Here is a 23,952-nt window from a genome sequence, read left to right as displayed (position 1 = left end):
GGGTGGCTTTGAGTGGGAAGGGAAATGGTCAAGTGAGAGGCCCCGGAACCAAGAACAAGCCTGGGCCTGCAACATGGAGCTAGAGTGAGATCCATGTGAAGGCTTCAGCTTTTTCTTGTGTTTGGCAATGTACAACTTCCCCTCCCAGTCCCAAACAACCTTCGGGTGCCTGAGGATACACTTATCACGCAACTTAAAGTCACGTCCCTAAGGCAGGCACCAAAGAACCGCTTGTGCAGGTCTGTCACCAACATCTGCTTCCTGCAGTCATGGTATAGCGTGAAACCTGTAATATTCGGTGGGGACATTATTCCCTAGCACACTATGAAAAGTTTGAAGTCGTCAGAAAAATGACTCATTTGTAACTGAGCTCTGGAACCTCATTTGAAGGTGTAGAAAGAAACAAACTTATGTCAGTTCACAGCAGAGGCACTTATATGTTCTGCTCTGTCTCATCTAGGCTAGTATGGAGACACATGGCACCTAGCAGGGCATGGGAGCACTGCTACAAAAAATCACCCGAGTTAGTCTGGCACCTGGGGAATATTCCAAGATGAGGGATTAGATGTAAGATGTTTCTGTCAGAATATTCATTACTGGTGGAAAAGGCTGGAATGGAAAAATGGCATATCCTTAAGCAACGTCTGCACACCACCAGACAATTCCATTGCACACATCCAGGCATGACATTTTATCGCAACACAGGTGTCCATGGCCTGTCCTACAGCCTCGTCTGGTCACCGTGCCCCTCAACATGTACTTTGCTGCCGATTTTGGATCGTCTGGGCAACGGTTTCCTAAATTATTTAAGAATGCCTAGAAAGATCTCACTGGCCACATCCCAAAGGATATGAGTGTAGTCACGAACCCTCATCAGCAAGTGCCTGGACACCAGATTAACAAGGTCAGTCAGCACCAGTGAACAACCCTTCAATGGAAGTCTAACTGGGGGCCCCTCCTGCTTCTTGGGAAATGAGGTGCTCCAGAAGGAGCCTCAATCATCCTGAAAAAATGTGACTCCATAAAGACCGTTGTTTGCTGCAGGATTAACAATGCTCTGGCAAACTCAGGGCGCACTGGGACCAGACTTGGAACGTGTTCAGAGTTGGACGATGGTGGCAAAGGTGAGCCTTTGGAGTGCCAAATGAATTACTTCTCCCTGGAGCTGGAGAGGTGGGACAGGAAAAGTCTTGTTTTGACTTCTTGTATTTCTGGTGCAGAGACAGGAACCAGAGCAGGAGTAGACCGACAACTTGGATCATTAGCATGTCCTCTGTTTGGAGTGCGACCTACCTCGTTTTTTGTGTTCAGTGACATATAATTTTGCCTCCCACTTCCTGATCACCTTCACGTGCATCAGGCAGTATCTGTTGCATGACTAACTCATCCTCCGACTCCTAGGTACCTTAGGCAGAAGTTATGTGGATCTGTGACCAACATCTATTTCATACAGTTGCAGAATAGTTTTAAAATTGGGGTTTCTGGAGGTGGAATGTTCCTAGCACATTATCTTTGAAAATCCAACTTTTGGTGGGAGTAAAAACCGTCTAGGTTGGGAGCAGAGGTCCGAATTTGCACTAAAAAGCAAGAAAAACAGGGAGCTGATGTCATTGTGCAAGGGTGCATACGGTCCCACGCCATCTGATTACATGTATCTATCAAAAGAACAAAGGCCACATGATTGTTTTGTGACCCTGAATGCGGTTGCAAAACAATTGCAGTTAGCACGAGTGTCACACTTGTGTACCCCATTCGCAAACGGGAAGGGGCCCCCATGGTACCCGTCCCCTAAGGGACCCCTCACCTAACACATGCACACTGCCATTGCAGATTGTGTGTGTTGGTGGGGAGAAAAAGGCAAAGTCGACATGGCATCCCCCTCAGGGTGCCATGCACACAAAACACTGCCTGTGGCATAGGTAAGTCACACCTCTAGCAGGCCTGAAAGCCCGAAGGCAGAGTGCACTATATCACAGGTGAGGGAATAGCTGCATGAGCAATTGCTCCATTCTTAGACATTGTAAGTACAATGTGGCCATGTTAAATATAAGGTCTGGGTTTTTGTGAAAACTAATTCCACATTTCCATAACAGTAACACTGAATACTGGGAGGTTTGGTATGAAACTTCTCACAATAATAAACCCACATTGATGACAGTGTTGGATTTATTAAAAAATGCACACAGAGGTCATCTTAGAGATGCCCCCTGTAGTTTACCCAATCCTTCAGTGTAGGACTGACTGGTCTGTGCCAGCCTGCCACTGAGAGACTTGTTTCTGATCCCATGGGGTGACAGCCTTTGCGCTCTCTGGGGCCAGAAAAAAAGCCTGCACTGGGTGAAGGTGCATCCCACCGCCCCCCTGCAGGAACTGTAACACCTGGCGGTGAGCCTCAAAGGCTCAGGCCTGGTATTACAATGCCCCCAGGGCACTCCAGCCAGTGGAGATGACCGACCTCTGGACGAGCCCCCACTTTTGGCGGCAAGTCCAGAGGGATAATGAGAAAAACAAGCAGGAGTCACCCCCTCAGTCAGATTCATTCCTAAGGTAACCAGAGCTGAAGTGACCCTCTCCTTGGGAAATCATCCATCTTGCTTTGGAGGATTAGGACCAATAGGGATAGGGATGTGCTCCCCTCCCCAGAAGGAGTGGGCACAAGGAGGGTGTGGCCACCCTCAGGGACAGTAGTCATTGGCTACTGCTCTCTAACCCTAACACACCCCTAAATTTAGTATTTGGGGGCGACCCTGAACTCAGCTCCTCAAATTCCTGAGGACCTACAAAGAAGAAGGACTGCTCAGCTGAAAAACTCAGCAGAGAAGAAGGAAGACAACAACTGCTTTGGCCCCAGCTCTACCGGCCTGTCTTCTGCTTCAGAGAACCTGCACCAGCGACGCATCCTGCGGGCCCAGGGACCTCTGCCGACTCAGAGGACTGCCCTGCAACTACAAAGGATCAAGAACTCCAGTGGACAGCGCACATGTCCAACCAAAGAAAGAAGAAACCATCTTTAAAGGGACTCTCACCTCACTCCAGAAGCGTGAGTCCCCACCACTCTGCACCTGACGTGCAGAGAAACCAACGACCCAGAGAGGATTCCCAGGCGACCCCGACTACGTGTCCACCCTGGGCTGAACTCCCTGCACCCCCACGACAACGCCTGCAGAGGGAATCCTGAGGACCCCCCATGACCACGACTGCCCGGGATGAAGATATTCGACACCTGTAGAAGCACTGCACCCGCAGTCCCTAGGCCCGTGAGGTGCAGCAGTGACCAGTAGGTGGCCCTCACCCATGCCCAGTCAGTGGCTGTCCCGGGAAAACCCCCTGTGCCCTGGCTGCAACGTCTAAGTGATCCCCGGGTCCCTCCATCGAATCCTATTACAAACCTGATGCCCTGTTTGCCCATTGCACCTGGCCACCCCCGTGCCTCTGAGGGTGTGTTTTGTGTGCCTACTTGGGCCCCCCCAGTGCTCTACTAAACCCTGAGGAGGTGGGTACCTACTTGCCAGCCGACCGGAACCGGAGCACCCCCTGTCTCCATAGGCGCACATGTTATTTTGGCTCCTCTTTGACCCCTGCACCGGACCGGCCCTGTGTTGCTGGTGCTGGGTGTTTGGGGTTGACTTGAACCCCCAACAGTGGGCTTCCTATGCCCTGGAGACTGAACTTGTAAGTGCTTTACTTACTGTGATAACTAAACTGTACTTACCTCCCCCAGGAACTGTTGAAAATTGCACAGTGTCCACTTATAAAATAGCTTATTGCCATTTTAGAATACCTATTCAAATTACCTTACATTTAATGTACTTACCTGCAATCTCAATCTAGTGGTTCTAAAAATAAATAACAAAAGAATATTTTTCTATATAAAAACCTTTTCGTCTTGAGTTAAGTCATTGAGTGTGTGTTCTCATGTATTGCTTGTGTGTGTACAACAAATGCTTAACACTACCCTCTGATAAGCTTAACTGCTCGACCACACTACCACAAATAGAGCATTAGTATTATCTATTATTGCCTCTGCAAAGCCTCTTTGGGAACCTCTGGACTCTGTGCACACTATATCTCATTTTCGTATAGTATATACAGAGCCAGCTTCCTACAAGTACCAAAGTTCCAGAAGACGCTCATAGATCACCACTACCCCAATAGCTACCATACCTCCGATTTCTCAGCACGTGTGAAAGGTATTTGCAAGTTGAGCCCAAATTTGAGGACGAAGGTAGCACACACGTTGTGAATTTATGAAAGATACAATGTGTGGAGAACTAAATTTACACTTTTTTATATATCTTTCTTATATTATGCATACCATAAACAGAATAAATGCTGATATCCGGCAGCTAAGAAAGAAACGGATTAGCAACAATCATGGGCATGGGTCATGAACAGCTTGGCTTTGTGCTCTTTGATGGCCTTAGGATGCATGCTGAGCTATGAGCAACAGGAGTGAGAACTGTGATCCGATGCCAAACCCCACAAACAAATGGAATGTGGGCCAGTGATGAACATCTGTCCCTCAAAGTCCCTACGGGCTTAAAGCCCAAACGTACTGAGGGTGACATGACACTACACAAAAAAATGTTATGAGAGGAAATAATTATTTCCTCCAGAGAGAAAGCGAGCGCTAGATCTCCATCGAAGGTGCGGAAAAAAAGAAAGTGATGTCAGTGAGCCAGAATGGGTGCTATATGGCTCTGACTCTGCTTTCGAAATCGATACAAAGCTGGCACGCCCTCCCAGCAACATGAGAGCTTTGAAGTTTCCAGATCTAGTCGGACACCTGGGATTATTCTACAGGTGTGGAATCTGCAGGTGTAATTCCATCTACTCATCTTGCAGAGGCTAAAGCCAACAGAAGAGCCAGTTTCCAATAAATAATTTTTACATATGCCTTGTGTATTGGCTCAAAATGGCTTTCATAAGCTGAGAAAGTACAATACTGAGTTGCAAAGGAACTGGTGAATATTCCATAGGTTGGAAAACTCTGAATGATCCTTTCAGGAATTCCTTTATAATTCTGTTGGATCAGAGGGCAGGCTGATTTTCTGCTCTTTGTAATGTGAACTCACAGCCAAGCTGACTCTCACTGAATCATATCTAAGGCCCGAAAGCGGTAATAATAGAAGGTATGGAAGGATCTGATGTGGAAAATAAGAAATTAGATGCAAGTTCCATTCATTACACCCAATTTAGAACCTTTTTATTAGGTTCCGTTAGATTTATTTGTTGTTACAGCTCTGGCTTTAGCCAATTTCCCTATGGTCATAAAGAATATGTAGAGTGTTAAAACTCATTGTAGCATGCTGATAAACCTAGTGACATAGGTTCTGGGACCAGTATTTGTCCCTTACTGAGAGAAAGCAGGTTTGACAGAGTTACGTATCGTGATCAAGGCTTGTTAGTCACAGTTATGAAAATCAACGCATGACAATTCATGGGCCATTAAGTATGAAATGTTCACTGCCACGCTAATGCTATGGTTTAACAACAGTAGTCCTTCAGTCACCAGATTCATGAAGTTCTATCTCTTTTTTCCAAGTCTCTTTAACAAAGAGATCTCTAGGACAATGCCCCGTGGACATCAATTTCAAATTGGAAACGCCACCAAATAGGCTAAATAGAGTGATAGTCTTCATACAACTAAAAGCAGAAGTCGAGTAGTATTAACAAACATCTTGACCTAAACTATTCTGTGTTGACATTTGCTCAATTAAATCAAGGAGCCTAGCTATCTTTTTTTAGGGTTTGCAAGGGATATTAATTCAGAATTTATTTTTTTCTTCATTTTTTATTATATTTTCAGTAGGACAGATGTGAGACATAAATGTTTTTAAAACCTATAATGTAGTTTGCAAACTGCTTATGCCCTTCTTCCTTTGTAAGAACGAACTTGGGGTGCCAGCTTGATTTAGGGTTAGCCTGAGGGAAAAATAGGCCTTGGGAATTTAGTTACTGGGTACTCCCACTCAGAAGCACGTTAATGATGTGGGGTGGCAGATAAGGAGGACGCTAACCTCTAGGGATTATGAATCAGTAGTACAGCTCATTCTTCATAACGCTTAACACTGAAATTGCTCACCAGTGTTCCTTTCCAAAACACTTGTAACCGGCATATCAAATGAGCAATTGAGGACAAAAAACACTCGCCAAGGAACAGATGCTCAACCTTAATTGCCCTTTTTTTGTGACTCTGGAAAAAAACATGACTGAGCTGCGTAAGACTTTGCTTTGTGCATTAGTCACAGAGTGAGTCATCAGGGCCCACAAGTTTCCCAGGCTAACACATGAGTAACCCAGAGCTGAGAGTTTTTTCTATACATTCTGGGACTTGCAGTTTAAAAAAAAAAGAAAAAATCAACAGTACAGTACTACACATTCCAGAATGCAATGAAAAACACCTGGACTGGGTGTGCTACTCACGCACAGACATGTGAAACTTAGCGTTGCAACCTAAGACGGATACAGCTACTTTCTGCTATAAATGGAAACAGTGGTCTAAGATGCTTGTTTGAAATCACCAATTATCAAGATCTTGTGTCCATTTAACTGAGGTTGATTAATTTTGGGTTGTGCATTTATTGCCCTACCTTTGGTATCAGCATTTTCACGGGCGGCCAAGACTGTACCTTCCACACTCGCTGCTCCCTCAGGACCTGTTCTGGGAGGATGGGATGCTTTGAATGTTTCCGACGCAAGAGACAACTCCATTATCTATTACCAAATCTCCAGTTAGTCTTTTGCTACCATTTTATGCCTTTAGCATTGGTAAATATTAACAGTCACAGTTTGCCTCTTTCATTTTGTTCTCCATAAACTCAGCTTTAGAAATAGTTTGAAGAGAAATATGAAGTTGCGGTTCAGAATCTCAATTAACGTCCTGTGAAACACCTGTTTCGACAATAATCTGCCCTCAATAGTTGTCACTAACTGTTCTGCTGTGCTTTCGAGGGCCTTGTTTGAACCCGCCACCTCTGTCTCCCTAGGAAAATGAAACGACCTAGAAGAATGAGTTCTCTGGCATGAAGGGGAAGGATCTTAGACCCTGGCCAGGTGTGGCCTCTATCTTGCCACATATGTTTGCTGATGCGACAGGTCATGTACAGGACGGTGACACACTTACAAAAGGAACTGATTTTCTCAAGGAGTGCCTCATACACTGCTGCCCTAAACGAAGCTTGATTTTTAGTTCTGCGTTTCATTAGCTCAACGAGACTGTGGTATGTGCTAAAATGTGGGTAACACAGAAGCACAATATTCCGGTTTTACAAAAGATAATGGGTGTATAACGAGAATGATACATTTTTCAGCAAGGCTATCACGTGCAGGATAGTTTTACTAAATGCTGCAATAACTCACTTCATGCTTGCCAATTCAGCCAAAAGAATTTGATTTTCATGAAACATTCTTTCTTCATTCATCTTGTTCTGACTCTGCAATTCTTTTACCTGGCGATATAATTTTTCATTTTCCTTCAAGACAAAAATGTTTTGTTAATGGACTTAGTAAAAAGTACATTGTCTGAAGAATAACAACGATAGTTGATTTTCCTAGTATTAAAAACATTGATTTATTACTTCTACAAATCAATCAGGAAACATCAAAAGTACTCTATGACAGAAATACACTGATCCCTTTGGGATCCATGAAACTCATTTTAGTAGTTGTATCGTATTCCTAGTTAAGGTGTGACTTTTTCCTGAATTTCCAGGAATAGGACACGTTTGCTCATGCAAAAAGAGTTTTGTGAGCTGGGCACTTTGTGAGTATCCTACAAGTCACTTGCAAATAGCATCAACTCGTACACATTTTCAACATTTTCACAACTAATCGTGTAGCATGTTTTGTAAATAAGGATATCAAAACAGCATTTAACGAAATAGTGATAAACCAAGTACGCTTACAGCTTCCATTGAGAACATCTCTAAATAATATCGGGGATCAAGTGGAAACACCTTGAAATAGAAACTAAGGGGTTACATGCTTTGCCTCCGTAGTACAAGCCTGCACACTATGACACGCATACTTAGTAGCCCTAGAAGGATGGGTTATGGTTAAGTATGTAGTAACCTGTGGAGCAAACCGCTCATTGCTACTCTTTTCACACCTACGGAAAGGTAATCACAGATCTGGTCCATAGCCAGCTAAGATGGGAGAAAGTAGGCATATGTTCAGAGGAGAGCAGGGCCTTCACCATCACAAGCACAATGTCATCAAGATTTTCTAACCATGTTATGCTATCTTTAATGAGTGAGTAGTTAGAGACCACTGCCCAGGCAGTCATCCCCTAGGATAAACAGCAGAATGGGCAAATAAGGCAGATTTGTTTTGCATCCCAATGGCAATGCAGATTCCTTACCTTTGAATTTCCCAGGCGTCAGGTTGGATCCGGAAACTTTTGCGTGAGCAGTATCCCAGTGCGGCGTCAGGTGGCTTTGTTCCGTTCCACGTGGTGTAGTCAGCATTGTTGGCACCGGATGAGACGTTGTGGTCACCTCTATAGGTGCCACCTAGGCATGCAGACGTCAGTTACTTTTCATGACTTTCCACACCAGGAGCGCAGAGCCATGGAGGGAACTGATGAATGTGTGTCCGAACTAATGCCCTGAAAGGGATAATCCCTAGAAATCTGTCCACAAAGGGGGGAGGCATGGGTGGGTGTAAGAAATCTGCATCTAGATATATTCTCTACCAGATAATGCATTACTGAAGGTAAGTAACTTGTCCATCTGATAGAAACTTCTAGCTCCAAATTCCTTACCACTGAATAGATACCCAAGCCATACTATCCAGGCGGTGGGCTGCGGACAAATTTAACTAGACTAAAAAGTCCTGCAGGACGGAACAGGTGAAATGCTTGCCTCTGCGTACCTGACTGTCCAGGCAGTAGTGTTTGGCAAACATGTGTAGGAACGTCCACGTTGCTGCCTGGCAGAGGTCCAGATCAAGTACTCCACAAGTTAATGCAGTGATCAAAGCTTTTCTTCTGGTGGAATGAGCCCTTAAGCCCTCAGGACGCTGCTTTCTAGCCAGGGCATAGCAGATCTTGAAAAAGATAACAACCCAGTGCGGCATGGTTCGTTTCTGCACTGCTCGACCTTTTTTAGCTCCTGCATAGCCTACGAAAAGTTGGTCATCCACTCGGGACTCTTGTACACTCAAGGTAGAGCGACAACTCTCTTTTTGGGTCCAGATGTTGGAGTCGCTCCTCTTCTTCTGGGCAGGATGACAGACTGTCCCAAATGGAATGAGGTCACTACATTCGGGAGGAAAGAGGCCCAGATGAGAAGCCCCACCTTGTCTGGGAACACAGTAAGGTAGGGAGGCTTGAATGATAAAGCCTGCAGCTCACTCACCCTTCAGCCAGATGTTATCGCCACTAAGAAGGCTGTCTTAATGGTAAGCAGCTGGAGGGGACAACTGTGTAGTGGCTTAAAGGGAGGACACGAGGTATGTGAGGACCAGGTTCAGGTCCCACTGAGGCACGATGAAGGGGGAAAACACATGTATAAGCCCTTTCAGAAACCTATTTACAATAGGGGACTTAAAGAAAGACAGTTGGTCAGGCAGCTGCAGGAAGGTGGACAGAGCAGAGAGATTACCCTTAAACGTGCCCAGAGCACAGTCCTGCTGGCAAGGGTAAAAATAATGAGAAGAATATCAGAAAGAGAAGCGGAACGAGGTTCGATAGACTTTCCTGTACAATATTTTAAATTTTTTTGTCAACTGCAGGCATATGCCATTTTGGTGGAGAGATGACTGCCCTCCAAGATAATGTTACAGTCTTTGGGAGGAAGGTCAAAAGCTATCAACTTTCGCTGCTCAATCTCTACGCAAGGAGGTGGAGAGATGACAAGTTCGGGTAGAGGACCCTCCCCTGCTGCTGTGACAGAAGATCCTCCCAAAGGGGCAGCCTGACTGAAGCCACAAGAATAACTTGGGCCTGGTCGTTCCTTAACTTCATGAGAACTCTGGGCAGAAGTAGTATAGGGGAAAAGGCGTCCAGGAGGCCTGAACTCCACTTGAGATGAAAAGCGTCTCCAAGCGATAGCTGTCTTGGAAACGTTAATATGCGAAACTGCTGACATTGCGCATTCTCTTTGGAAACAAACAGATTTAACAAAGGCTTTCTCCACTGCTCAAAGAATCCTTGCGCCACCTCTGAATGGAGACACTATTTGTGATCTGCTAGGCAACGAAAGCTGAGTATGTCCGCCCTGGCATTAAGAGAAGCTGCAAGGTGTTGAAACACCAGGGTTAAGCCCTGTTGTTCCAGCCATGTCCAGAGATGCAGGGCCTCTTGACAAAGTGTCCAGTGCTTGTTGCAGTACCACACGGTTATAATGTTGTCCGTGAACACCTGCACTAACTTCCCCTTGACAGAAAGAAGAAATGCTTTCAATGCTAGCCAAATCGCACAGAGCTCTAGTAAGTTGATATGGAGTTGGGATTCCACCAGATCTCCACCTTTGATCTCCACCTCTTCCAGATGGCCGTCCAATCCCAGGAATGATGCCTTTGTCACTACTGTTAGATCTGGCTGGGGAAAGGACAGGAGTTTGCCTTTGACCCAGTCGCGATTTGTAAGCCACCACTGCAGGTCCTATGCAGTTCCCTTTGAGATCTGAACCATGCTGGAGAGGTTCCCCTGATGTTGCGCCCACTGGAGCTTTAGGTCCCACTGCAGAGCCAGTATATGCCATCTAGCATGATTCACCAGCAGGATGCAGGATGCCATGAGGCCCAGGAGCCTCAGAATCATTCTCATCGAATTCCAGGATAGAGAGTGAAATATCATTATCATAACCTGAAAATCCTGGACTCACTGCTCTGGAGGATAAGCTCAAAACTGCACTGTGTCCAGAACAGCTCCAATGAAAGGGAGCGTCTGAGAAGGAGTCAGGTGCGACTTTGGCACATTTATAGTGAACCCCGGTGGATGCAGGAGGTTTGCTGTAATCTGAAGGTGGTAGACAGTCTAGTGCGAGGCCGCCTTCAGCAGCCAGTCGTCAGGGCAGGGGAAGACTGAAACCTCTAACCTGCGCAGATGAGCTGCGACCACCGCAATCACCTTGGTGAACACCCGAGGGGCACTGGTAAGGCCAAAGCACAGTACAGTGCCCATGGCCTACCTTGAACTGCAGGTAACACCTGTTGGCAGGCAGACTGGGGATGTGAAAATAAGCATCCTGCAAGTCCAATCCTACCAGCCAGTCAGTCCCCTTAGTCTAGGGCACTCAAGACCTGAGCCAAAGTGAGTATCTTGAATTTGTCCTTTTTGAGGAAGAGATTGACGGTTTGGAGGTCTAGAATAGGATGAAGACCCTTGTCCTTTGGGTATCAGAAAGTATAGAGAATAACAACCAGTGCCTACTTCTGATATCGGAACCCTTTCTATAGCCCTCTTGGCCAGAAGAGCTGTAACTTCCTCTCGGAGCTAGGTCAGATGATGCTCCGTCAGCTGTTCTTGCGATGGCAGTATGGGGGAGGGAAAGATTGGAAAAGGAAGAAGTAGCCCCTCTGAATGACCTCCAAAACCCATTTGTCTGATGTTATGGACTGCAAGTGGAGAAGGCAATGTTGGATTCTCCCTCCAACTGGGCAACCATCTTCCTGCAGAACCAAACTAGGAGGGCTTAGAGGCTGCATCTGCAGCTACCAGGGGTTGGTGGCAGATGACTTCTGGCTACCAGACTCACGGGGTTGGAAGGCACTACGTCCATGTCCTTGGACAACTTGGGAAGCTTGCACAGGATGGTGGCTGGTGCAGGGTTGGCTCGGGGGCACGCCCCATCCATAGCCACAAAAGGTGTTAAAGGCAGACTGAGGGCAAGGTGTCACTGACAGGCTCAAGGACTTGGCCGCAGACCACGAGTCCTTGAAGCATTCCAGCGCCGAGCCTTCCTTCTTTACGAAGAGATGAGTACCGTCGAAGGGCATGTCCTTGAGGATGGCCCTGACAACCCCCGAAAAGCCAGATGTTCTCAGCCAGGCATGGAGCCGTAAGGCCACCGTTGATGGAACTGCTTTGCCCAGCGAGTCAGTCATAACCAGACCATGCCTAAGGGTGAACTTCGCTGCGTCCCTCCCATCTTTCATTGCTTGGGAGAAGACGGTCCAGGCCTCCACCGGGACCTGTGGCAACACTTGCACAACCGTATCCCACAAGGTATAGGAATAACGGCCCAACAGGCATGCAGTGTTCACCAACAGTAATGCTAGGCAGGTGGAAGAAAACATTTCCTCTTTGGAAGCAAACAGTATCCTGTTTCCTGGATTCCCTGTACAGGGGAGCAGCAGGAAATGCACCATGGGAAGTTGAGGCTTGGACTGCACAGCTCTCAGGGATGGGGTGTTGGGTGAGGGAACTAAGATTGCCCGGAGCAGGGTGATGGTGGCAGGCAGTCGTCCTGTTCCCAGCAGACATCGGTCAGTGCTTCATCAAAGGGCAATAGGGGTTCGGATGAGAAAGATCCAGGCTAAAGCCCTTCGGTCAAGAGTTTAGTCTTGACCGCTACCAAGGGAAGTTCGAGGTCAAGGACCTACGCTGCCCTCTTCACCGCCATTGCCTAAGATGCTCCTCCGTAGCTACAGTAGGTGAAGAGTGCAAGCCAGTATCTGGAGAGGTGCTGAGTCCACTGGCATCTCCTAGCTCCTCATACCAGCCCAATGAAGTTGGGGTCTCTAACTGGTATTCTAAAGGGTCCAGGGACCCCACCCACTCTTCTCTCATGCCTGGCTGCTCCACAAAACGCTCAGGCAACGACCTAGGGCCCACCTTTCAGCACCAGAATCAGTGTTGATCTATGCCGGCCCAACTCCAAGTCGACGGGGGTAAGAATGAGGCCGGCGGCGCTGGAAGCATCAGCACAAGAGAAGGTTGTGGCGGATCAGAGATCGGGTCTGTGAGACCTCATCGAATTAGAGGCCGTAGCCATCAATTCATACCTGATGGGGTCTCCTCCGACCCCGCAGGGCCCAAAGGAGCTCCAGATGGGTTGACCCTCTCGAATACACATTGCACCGCCCCATTAAACTCATTGATTTGAGCAGGGGTCACTCTGGCTACCGGATACAGGGGGAGGCGGAGAGTTGGACCTGCCAACAGCCGTGCAGAACCGTGCCTGGAATGCCGATGTTCCTCACTCATCTCATCAGCTGACAGACGAGGTGAAGTCGAAGTTTGTTTAGACTTCTTTTTCTTGTGGCTCTTTCCCGAGTGACCTGAGAAATTTGAGTGTGACAGAGGACTTGGGGTTCCTGGAGCGGTCCTGCGACCTTCTTCCCGATCGAGACGAGACCTACTATGAGTTGTGCTACATGTCAGCGACTGCTGGGCAGCAAGCAGTTTTTGGGGCCGCTCCCTCAAAACTTTCAGCATCATGGCCTGGCGGTCCGAGCACGACTTTGAGACGTGGTCGCATGCGAGGCACCAAAAGCACAGACAGTGCGGGTTGCAGCTGACATGGCGTGGTGACAGGCACCACATGGCTTAAACCTTACCTTTGTAAACAACATTCTCGACAAAAGAAAAAAAATATACAACACAACGTTGAAAAATCTGTCAAAGAGAGGCAGAGGGGTCGCTCTTCTCCAGATCATCGCTAACTGGCATGGAAAGAAAATAACTGATGTCCGCGAGCATAGGTTGTACCTTGACAAGCAACTTTCTAGATATATGTACTTGTATCGGAGTGCTGTGGTCATAGCTGGATTTGTGTACATTGTGTATTTTCTATAATACACAATTATTTTGCCTTGCGGTAGTAAGGCATTCAACCATATAGCACCACACCTAGGAGACACCATTTGTATTACTCATTGGACACACGCAGGAAGTGCTGTTGTTTTACCAATACTACCATTTTCTGTTTATGCTCGTACATGTATAGGTGACTGCGACCACTTCCAGTGCCAACAACGCCACATGGAACCAAACAAAAACACCCAATGGCGCGCTTGGGTACTGCTCACGCTAAAGTTTCTAGATCCAGTCTGACGCCTGGGAAATTCAAAGGTAAGGAATCGGCAGCTCGAAGTTTCTATCAGTTAAACTAGTTCACACTCAAGACAATGTACCATTTATAGAATCCCCTTAATACTATTGTGTAGTTTTGTGATGGGCCGCTTGCTGGAAGCACGTGCTTGCCATCTGCACAAAAATTAAGATGCCCAAATTCTAGTGCTTGATTGTTGGCTCCAAGACATCTGATGGATCACAGAAACTAATAGCACAGAGTCAGATCTGCCCAATAAAGGGCATTCATGCCTGACCTTGAAGTAGTATAGAATGTTTCTACATAACCTTTTTGCACAAGAGGTAATGTTGGGAAAGCATTAAGTGCTTAACATCTGAACCAGAGAAGATAAACATTCAAAGCACTTCTTTCCTCCTGTTGTGATCAGTACCAAGTATGTTCCATAATAACTTCTTTTCATTTTCTAACAATAGGTATAATATGATAATATGTTTCATCCATGTACAGGAAGGAGATGCAAAAGGTTGAACACTACGGTTATCAATTTACTAGAGGATGGTGTTAGAGACATTACCGGTTGTATGTCAGAGGGAAGTATCATATCTGGGGCTGTATTACACAAAATGCCCTGGTAGTGCAATTGGCATGTCCATCTGCTTTATGCGCAACTAGGGCCTTTTGGTATTACAAAAGGGGCTGCAGACATTTGTGTGGCCCTTTATGTAATATTGATATTCCTGGCGCACATGTGTGTCACTGCTATCGTGAGGGGGAGTACCCTTATTTGCATGGGGGTGTGGCCCCATGCAAATGAGAGAATCTCTTTGCCTCTGCTTCTGTGCTGTATCATGGATGCAAGCGTGAAGGCAAAGAAGCCATTAGGAGGAACACTGACAGTGCGTTGCAAAAAGGTGGTGCACTGAGAGCGGCCCTCTGGAAGGGAGGACAAAACGGGTCCCATGAGCACAGACCTCCAAAGCAAGTTCAGCCAAACTTGGATTACGGATTGTGAAGTAATTACTTTATGAGTAAAGACAGTTATGTTGGTCTGTTTTTGAATGGATCTTGCCCTGAAGAAGCAGATATTATGCAAAACACATGTTGGCAACTGCAATGGATGGCTACTTCAGCTACGTCTTGCGGATGGATACATTTTGGCAACTATAATCAATGTATGATGTACATGCTATGAACATTATAGGTGCAATTATGATGTACATGTAATGAATATTATTAGTGCATTTCACTGCTGAAATGTTATATGGGAAACAATTCTCATGATCAGATAGATAATAGAGAGAGTGATTTGTCTTATCTTTTTGATACGATGAAAGTGCATTAACTGAATAATATAATAATTATTTTTCAATGATTTAATATTTGTGACATATTTATTTTGTTTTTGTGTAAGTGTTTCTAGTATTGAGTTTTTTTCCCCACAATTCTGTGGTATAGTGGCATATGTTAATGTTGTTCATATGTAATACAACAAACCATGTGCCAAAAAAAGGAAGGGTGCACCCAATAATTATTCATGTTGTATAAGGGAAACAAAAAATAAATTGTTCTAATGTATATATGCACTGGTTTAAGCCTTCCTTTGAGGGGTAAATGATTATTTTGTTGACTGTGTGTTTCTCATTGAACTTCAGGCAGTTCTTTCACAAACTTGAAACAGCTTGAGATGTTTGTGTAGTCTTGAAGTTGTACATAATTGGTATTTTTGGCTTGTTTCATAAGGCACTTATTTTCCCTCCAAGGTAGACCTCTAGTCATATCTGGGAGCTCATTTATGGCGAGTGGCAAATGCTTACAGCCTTACTCACCACTATTATGAGCGGTGTAAGCGGGTTAACTTCCCTAAATATAGAATTTAAGGGCCTCCCTGAACCCAGCTCACCAGATTCCTGGCGATCTGACAAGAAAATGAAGGACTGCATACCTGAAATTCCATGCAGAGAAGAAGGAAGATGACAACTGATTCTCTACCGGCCTGTATCCTACTTCAAAGAACCTGCACAAGAACAGCAACGCATCCAGCAGGACCAGCAACCTCTGCCAAGCTCCAGAGGACTGCCCTGCACCCAAAAGGACCAAGAACTCCTGTGGACAGCGGCCCTGTCCACAGTAGAACCAACAACCAAGGACTCCAGCCTCTGAATGCATGAGTCCTGACCACCCTGCACCCGACGCCCACGGTCTGTGTCCAGGTGGCCCACCCAGCTATAGAGGACCCCCAGGCGATTCTCACCAAGTGCCCACCCTGGGTTGACCTCTCCACCCCTCCATGACGACGCCTGCAGAGGGATTCCTGAGGACCTCCCTGACTGCTAAATCTCCGGACAAAGGTATCCAACGCCTAAAGACACACTGCAGCCACAGCCGCCCAGCCTTGGAGAAACCAACCTCCAGCACAGCAACGTTCAGCAAGCAGCCCTCCTCACTGTCCAGACGGTGGTTTGCCAAAGCCGACCTCCAGGACCTCGCCTGCAGCCTTTGAGTGATCCCCAGGATCCCCTTGTAGAGAATCACTGGAGACCCAACACCTTGTTTGAAACTGCACCCAGCCCCCCAGCGCCGTTGAGGGTGTATGTTTAGTGCCTACTTGTGGCTCCCCCAGTGCTCCTCTAAACCACCCAGGTCTGCCCTCTAAAGATGTGGATGCTTACCTGCCTGCAGATCTCCATAGGATCCCCACTCTCCAAAGGAGCCCACGTTAATTTTGCCTACACTTTGACCTCTGCACCCGGCCAGCCCCGTGTTGCTGGTGGTGGGTGTTTGGGGTTAACTTGATCTCCAACCTGTGGACTTCCTAACTCCCAGAGATTGGAACTGTAAGTGTTGTACTTACCTGCAAATCAATCTAACTTTTCTTCCCCCCAGGTACTGTTTATGAAAATTGTACTGTCAACTTTTAAAGCAGATAATTGCCAATATTTCAAAAACTGTATAACTTATCGATTTGAAACAAAGTGCTATTGATACATGTGTGAAATACGAAACTATTGAAGTACTTACCTGCAACTTGAATCTTGTGGTTCTAAAAATAAAGAAATATATTTTTGCTATATAAAAACCATTGGTCTCAAGTTAAGTCCTTGACTGTGTGCTTCTTCTATTGACTACAACAACAAATGCTTTGCACTACCCTCTGATAAGCCTAACTGCTCGACTACAGTACCACAAACAAGAGCATTAGTATTATCTACTTTAGCCTCTGTTAAGCCTCTGGGGAACACCTATACACTGTGCACACTACATCACATTTTGATATAGTATATACAGAGCCAGCTTCCTACAGTAGGTTTCTCGGCAAGGGAGGGTCTGGGCTTGGCTAGGGCCCAAATGCCATAGCGACCCACATTGTTAAAAGAAAACATAGATTTTTCTGGATGAAATGTGATATCTCTCTGTCGTTTTTTTTGGTGTTCTGTGTCGCGACCCTAGGTCCATCTACACAAGTGGGCTATCAATTTTATCAGGAGATGCTTTGGAATGTAGACTTGTAGAAAAATGTGTAAATAACAATTGGATTTCTCTGCATTTTTGCTTCCAAATGTAAGCTAATGTACAGGAAAAGGGGCATTTTGGCTAACCCCAAATTCAGAAATGTAAAAATTATCACTGTTCTAGAACTCAGTATCTTGTGCAAATTTCAGCGATATATAGGTTTCCTTCATACCCATTTTTTATTACTCATTATACTTTTACCATGTGAATTGGTGTATGGTCGTGCAAAATGAAAAATCATTATAACTGCAGCTCATTATTTGGTGCTGCATATCACATGTTTTTGGAGAAACAAACAACCCTGCATATCCCTGTAACCAGAAGGGTCTGTCTGAAGTAACAATACATTGGTTTAGGTAATCGACCATCCTTTCAAAAATTTACTGATTTTAAAATGTTGTTACCAATGGCTATTTTTTCCTACCTATTTTCATTATTTGATTATTTCAACTATTAGTTTCTTTGGCAAAACCTTGATGTATCGACTCAAGAGACCATTTGCTGATATAGAATTATGTCCACTTTTCAGGTATGTATAGCTATCCAAGATCATCCATGGGTTTCAAACCTGTTTTCACCTCAAACTGCAAGTAGTTTGAAAACACAAAAATGAGGAAAAAATTGACTACCTCTTTGAAAAAATGCAAACACTGAGGTATTTGTATACAACTCTGCTTGTCCTGAAGCTGGGCATATGGTGATCCTAGCATTGCAAACCTTTCATAGATGCCATTTTTAGAAAACAAATTGTGTGCTCTCTGGCCCAGCAGTGTTTTCTCCATTTTTCCTAAAACTAACATTTAGGTATATTTTGACTATTTTCCCAGTTCCCAACTAGGAGACATTCCAAAGCCTGGGTACACTTTTAGACTCTTGCGGATTTTGGGTAAAAAGTATGAAAATTTGGCATGTATACATTTGTGGAAAAAAGGTGTTACAGTTTAAGTGCAAACTATCTCAGACATTCAAAAAGAGCTATGCACCTGTTAGCTTAGTAGTTTAATTGAACTCATTCTCTTTCCTATTTAGTTTTGTGAAAAGTATGCTACCTTTTTTCTTGTACCAAGAAAAGCGAGATGTGTTTTTTTTTTTTTTTATGTTTGAAGCTCACTAATTGCTTGACAAAAAGTTGCCTCCTGTTGTTTGAGCACTCCTTTTATCTTGTTATCCAGCGATTTTCATCAATGATCTCTGCTGGCACCCACACGGAAGTAAAGTGGAGTGCTTATTATGCTCATAACTTATACCTAGGAACTTTAACCAAGGATGTAAAAAGTGCTGCGTTGAGTCCACTCACCAAATTGTGATCCGTGAATAATTACAGTCCGCAGGAAAATACTAGAGTAGGTCCAACCCCCCACTTGTAACAATCCAGTGAAAACTGTTAACACTGTTGAGGTCATTGACACTCTGTCACCTCGCAGATTACTGGCACTCTAATCCGAGGCTTGAGCCTTTGAGGCTCACCGCCAGGTGTTACAGTTCCTGTAGGGGGGAAGTGTGAAGCACCTCCACCCAGGACAGGTTTGTTTCTGGCCACAGACAGAACAAAGGCTCTCACCCCAAGTGGTCAGAAACTTGTCTGACAGTGGCAGGCTGGCACAGACCGGTCAGTCCTGCACTAGCAGTTTGGCTAACATACAGGGGGCATCTCAAGGCTGCCCTCTGGGTGCATTCTTCAATAAATCCCACACTGGCATCAGTGGGCGTTTACTGTGCTGAGAAGTTTGATATCAAACTTCCCAGTATTCAGTGAAGCCATTATGTATTGACAAACTCCCAGACTATATACTCAATATGGCTACACTTACAATGTCTAAGAATGTACTTAGACACTGTAGGGGCATACTGTTCATGCAGCTATGCCCTCAGCCTTAGTGTCTTACCTATGCCACAGACAGTTGTTTGTGGGCATGGCACCCTGAGAGAGGTGCCATGTCGACTTTGCCTTTTTCTCCCCACTAGCACACACAAGCTGCAAAGGCAGTATACATGTGCTTGGTGAGGGGTCCCACTGGGTGGCATAATATATGCTGCAGCCCTTAGGGACCTTCCCAGGCCACAGGGCCCTTGGTACTATGGTGCGTTTTACAAGGGACTTATCTGTGTGCCAGGGGTGGGCCAATTGTGAAAACAAAGGTACAGATTTTGGCAAAGAACACTGGTGTCGGGCATGGCTAGCAGGATCCCAGCATACTTTCAAATTAAAGTTGGCATCAACACTAGGCAAAAAGGGGGGGGTAACCATGCCAACAGTGGCACTTTCCTACACCTACCAAACCCAGACTTTTCTGGAAACTAGACATCCCAGGGAGTCCAGACTAGTAGTCCCACAAAGTACGACTCGTGAGCATCTAATATTATTTTATTTTTTACCAAGAAGATCTGACAAACCTCAAACTTTGGCAAAGAAACACCCATTTTTCTTACATTCTGTGACAGAAAGTTCTGGAAGCTGTAGATATCCACAAAATTCCTACCACCCAAAGTTCTCACACTTCTACCAATACAAATGGTACCCAACTTGTGTGAATGGGACAAGCACTTGTGGCACAAAACACTCCAAAACACAATGTAGAGATATCAACAAAAATCTGAAAAAAAAACGACTGGGGTTAGCGATGTAGGTAAGTGGAGATTTTAGGCCCTGGCTCAGCCACCATCCAGGGAAATAAACAAAACACAGATATTTCTCAAAATTTGACACCCACAACAGTCCCAGAAAGTGTGACTTCCATGTACCTCACAATGATTTTGTAGCATGAAGTCCTTGCAAACCTCAAACCTTGGCCAAATATATGCATTTTCCTCCCAATTCTGTGAGGGGAAGTCTTGAAAGATGTGTATATCAGCAAAATTCCTACCACCCAGCATTCACACATTACCCCATATGGGCCCAGCGCCTGTAACAGTAAAGGCCGCAAAATGGACAGATAAAATTTTTCCACTCAAATCCGACTGTCTTTTTGCAATTTAGGTAGCTGTGGATTTTAGACCTGGGCTCAGTGGCCAGCCAAAGGAACTTACCAAACCTAAATATTTTTTAAAACAAGACACCTGGGGGAGTCTACTATGGTGTGTGTTATGTGTATCCAACATCGTTTTGTTACCCACAATGCCCTGCAAACCAAAAAGTTTGGCAAATAGCATTCATTTTCTTCATATTTCTAGGAGGAAACGTTCCAGAATTTGAGCAGATCCACAAAATTCCTACTACACGAGGGGAGGCAGAAAACCTGTTGCACCTGTTTTGTGTGGCAGCATCATCCATCAATTTGTCCCCAGGGAGTCATAAAGTCTGTTGTGCCTGTTCAGGGATGGGACATGGTACCATGCCTGTCGGATGTGCCCCACCCCTTCTTTCTTTTTGGCAATTTTGTCCCTGGAGTCTAGTGAGATTGTGCCCCTAGTGGCAGAATGGAGATACACACCCACAAGCCACCCCACTGTGGCTGTTCTGGGGTATTCACAAGGACTGATGCCTCAGTGGGCTAGTCCCCCCCCCCCCCCCCCTTTTTCGTAGCAGGATCTCTTTTTTTCCTAGGGAGCTTTCTGACCTCCCCTCAAAGGCGGCGGGGCAGAAAGAATGTTGCACCCGTTTTGGGGTGGCGGTACAGCCCGATGCCTGGGTGGGCTGGCCCCACTCCTTTTTTCATGTCTATTTTTCCCCTGGTGCCTTTCTGGGCCCTGAGGCAAACTGGCTGCAAACCCCATCTGCCCTCCTGGTGCTTAGTAGGCATTCCATCCCCTGGGAACATATTGGAGACAACACACCCAACAATTCAATCAATCAATCAATCATTCGCATTTATAAAGCGCGCTACTCACCCATTAAGGGTCTCAAGGCGCTGGGGGGGGGGGGGGGGGGGGGGTCAGTGCTCAAAGAGCCAGGTCTTGAGCTGCCTTCTGAAGGAGAGGTGATCAGGTATGGCGCGAAGGTGGCTGGGCAGAGAGTTCCGGTTCTTTGCTGCCATGAAAGAGAAGGATCTTCCTCCATCGGTGGCTTTGCGGATGCGGGGGACGGCTGCCAGGGCTTGTCCGGTCGAGCGTAGCGTGCGCGGAGGAGTGTAGAAGGAGACGCGGTTGTTGATGAGTTTGGGTCCGAGGTTGTGCAATGCTTTGTGTGCGTGGGTGAGGAGTCTGAAGGTGATCCTCTTGTTGACTGGGAGCCAGTGGAGTTTCTTCAGGTGTCCGGAGATGTGGTGGTGGCGGGGTATGTCCAGGATGAGTCGTGCGGCCGCGTTCTGGATCCGTTGAAGTTTCTTCTGCAGCTTGATGGTGATGCCGGCGTACAGAGTGTTCCCGTAGTCCAAGCGGCTGGTGACGAGGGCGTGGGTGACGGTCTTCCTGGTGTCGATGGGGATCCAGCGGAAGATCTTGCGGAGCATGCGGAGGGTGTTGAAGCATGCTGAGGTCACTGAGTTGACCTGTCTGGTCATGGAGAGGGATGAGTCCAGGATGAAGCCGAGGTTGCGTGCGTGGTTGGTGGGCTGGGGAGTGCTGCCTAGGGTGGGAGGCCACCAGGAGTCGTCCCAGGCGGTGGGAGTAGGGCCGAGGATGAGGACCTCCGTTTTCTCTGTGTTCAGTTTCAGCCGGCTGTGTGTCATCCAGTTTGCTACTTCCTTCATACCGTCGTGTAGTCTGGTCCTTGCTGAGGTGGGGTTGTTGGTGAGGGATAAGATGAGCTGGGTGTCGTCAGCATAGGATATGAGGTCGAGTCCGTGTTTGCGTGCGATGTTCGCTAGGGGGGTCATGTAGACGTTGAAGAGAGTGGGGCTGAGGGAGGATCCTTGGGGTACGCCGCAGATGATCTCCGTGGCTGTAGATCTGAAGGGGGGGAGGCGGACTCTCTGGGTTCTTCCGGAGAGGAAGGAGATGATCCATTCCAGGGCCTTGCCTCTGATGCCGGCGTTGCTGAGGCGGCGTATTAGGGTATGGTGGCAGACAGTGTCGAAGGCCGCAGAGAGGTCCAGGAGTATGAGGGCCACGGTTTCTCCCTTGTCGGTCAAGGATCTGATGTCATCCGTGGCTGCGATGAGGGCGGTTTCGGTGCTGTGGTTAGCTCTGAAGCCGAACTGTGTGGGGTCAAGGGAGTCGTTGGCTTCCAGGGCGGTGGTGAGTTGGGCGTTGACGATTTTCTCAATCACTTTGGCGGGGAACGGCAGGAGAGAGATTGGCCGGAAGTTTTTGAGTTCGGTGGGGTCTGCTGTAGGTTTCTTTAAGAGGGCGTTGAGCTCTGCGTGTTTCCAGCAAACCCGTGTTTGGGGGCAAATCTTCTATCTGACCTCCAGAGGAGGAGAAAGATTCTACTTCCCCTTCTGGGTCAGAGGTATGGCCTGATGCCTAGGTGGCTGCCCCCAATTCCTGGTGTCTAGTGGGCTTTCTGACCCCTCTCACAGATTTGGGTGGGGCTCAGATTGGAGGCAAAACCCCCAACATGCCTCTCAAAGGAGAGTGAGGGGGCTGAAATGCTGGTTTGACGCTACAGGGTTAAAGGCATAGCTTGATGCCAGGTAGGCCACCTGCTGTCCCTAGGGGGTGCAATTTAGGGGGGGACAGATTGTAGACAAAACCCAATTCAGGTCAAACTCTTATCTGCCCCCACCCTTTTAAGGTGGGGGGCTATGGTCTGATGCCAGACAAGCTGCACTCATCCCCTTTTTGGTGGCAGTGTAAAATTCCTGGTTCTAGTGGGCTTATCTAGCCCCTGGGTGTGGGGAGGGGGGAGTTGGCAGAGCCGAAATCTGCCTCCTGGGGGACAGAAAGACTGTATTGCCATTTTTGGGGTAGGAGCATAGTCCGAAGTTAGGGTGGCCCATACAGCCCTAGCCTACCCCTTTCTTTAAAAGAACACCCTGTTGTCTACTGGCCTTTCTACCCTGTCATGGGCAGACTGGGGACAAACCATCCAATTTATCTCGCAGGAGAAACAGAAAGACTGTACTTACCCCTTTTGGGGTGGGGGCATGGGCCAATGTCCGAGTGGGCTTCCCCACCTTTTTTGTTTCAATTTGAATTCCCTGAGGTCTAGTTGTTTTTCTGCCCCCCTGGGGGAGGCAGACATAGGTAAACACCCCCATTTGGCATTAGGGATGCATGAATACTGATTGTGTGTATGAGAGGGGGGGCTTCTACCCCAATTGCCCATGGTGTCTGGTGGAGTAGATCTCAGGGACTGCACTCCGAGGGTGAAGCTCAAGCAGGGATCCACTAGGAAGAGTTATCTTTAGAAAGGGGAAATTCTCCCTTTCTCAACAATAACTTTCCCCTTTAAAACTGGTGCTTGTGTGTCTGAGCTATGCCTTAGAGCATTGACGTAATTGTAAGTGAAATGAGTAAAAGGGCTCATATTAGTTTTACTTTCTTTATAATGATATCAGCAATTGATATCATTACAAAGAAAAAAAAACACTTGTGTTCGACTTGGAAATAAAAATGGAATTATCTGGTGACAGCACCA

The 23,952-nt window shown here is 46.6% G+C and overlaps 1 protein-coding gene across 1 annotated transcript in view; it reads right to left on the bottom strand.

Moving 5' to 3' along the window:
* Positions 1-23,952, bottom strand: part of CEP162 (centrosomal protein 162) — a 697,428-nt gene that overhangs the window by 273,522 nt on the left and 399,954 nt on the right. Inside the window, exon 17 of the mRNA XM_069235591.1 lies at positions 7,363-7,475. Coding sequence (XP_069091692.1) covers positions 7,363-7,475 — 113 coding nt within the window. The remainder of the gene's footprint in view (positions 1-7,362; positions 7,476-23,952) is intronic.

This window comes from Pleurodeles waltl, chromosome 5 (assembly GCF_031143425.1).
Source record: "Pleurodeles waltl isolate 20211129_DDA chromosome 5, aPleWal1.hap1.20221129, whole genome shotgun sequence".
Taxonomy (NCBI): domain Eukaryota; kingdom Metazoa; phylum Chordata; class Amphibia; order Caudata; family Salamandridae; genus Pleurodeles; species Pleurodeles waltl.
This window is presented reverse-complemented; position numbering and strand designations above follow the sequence as displayed.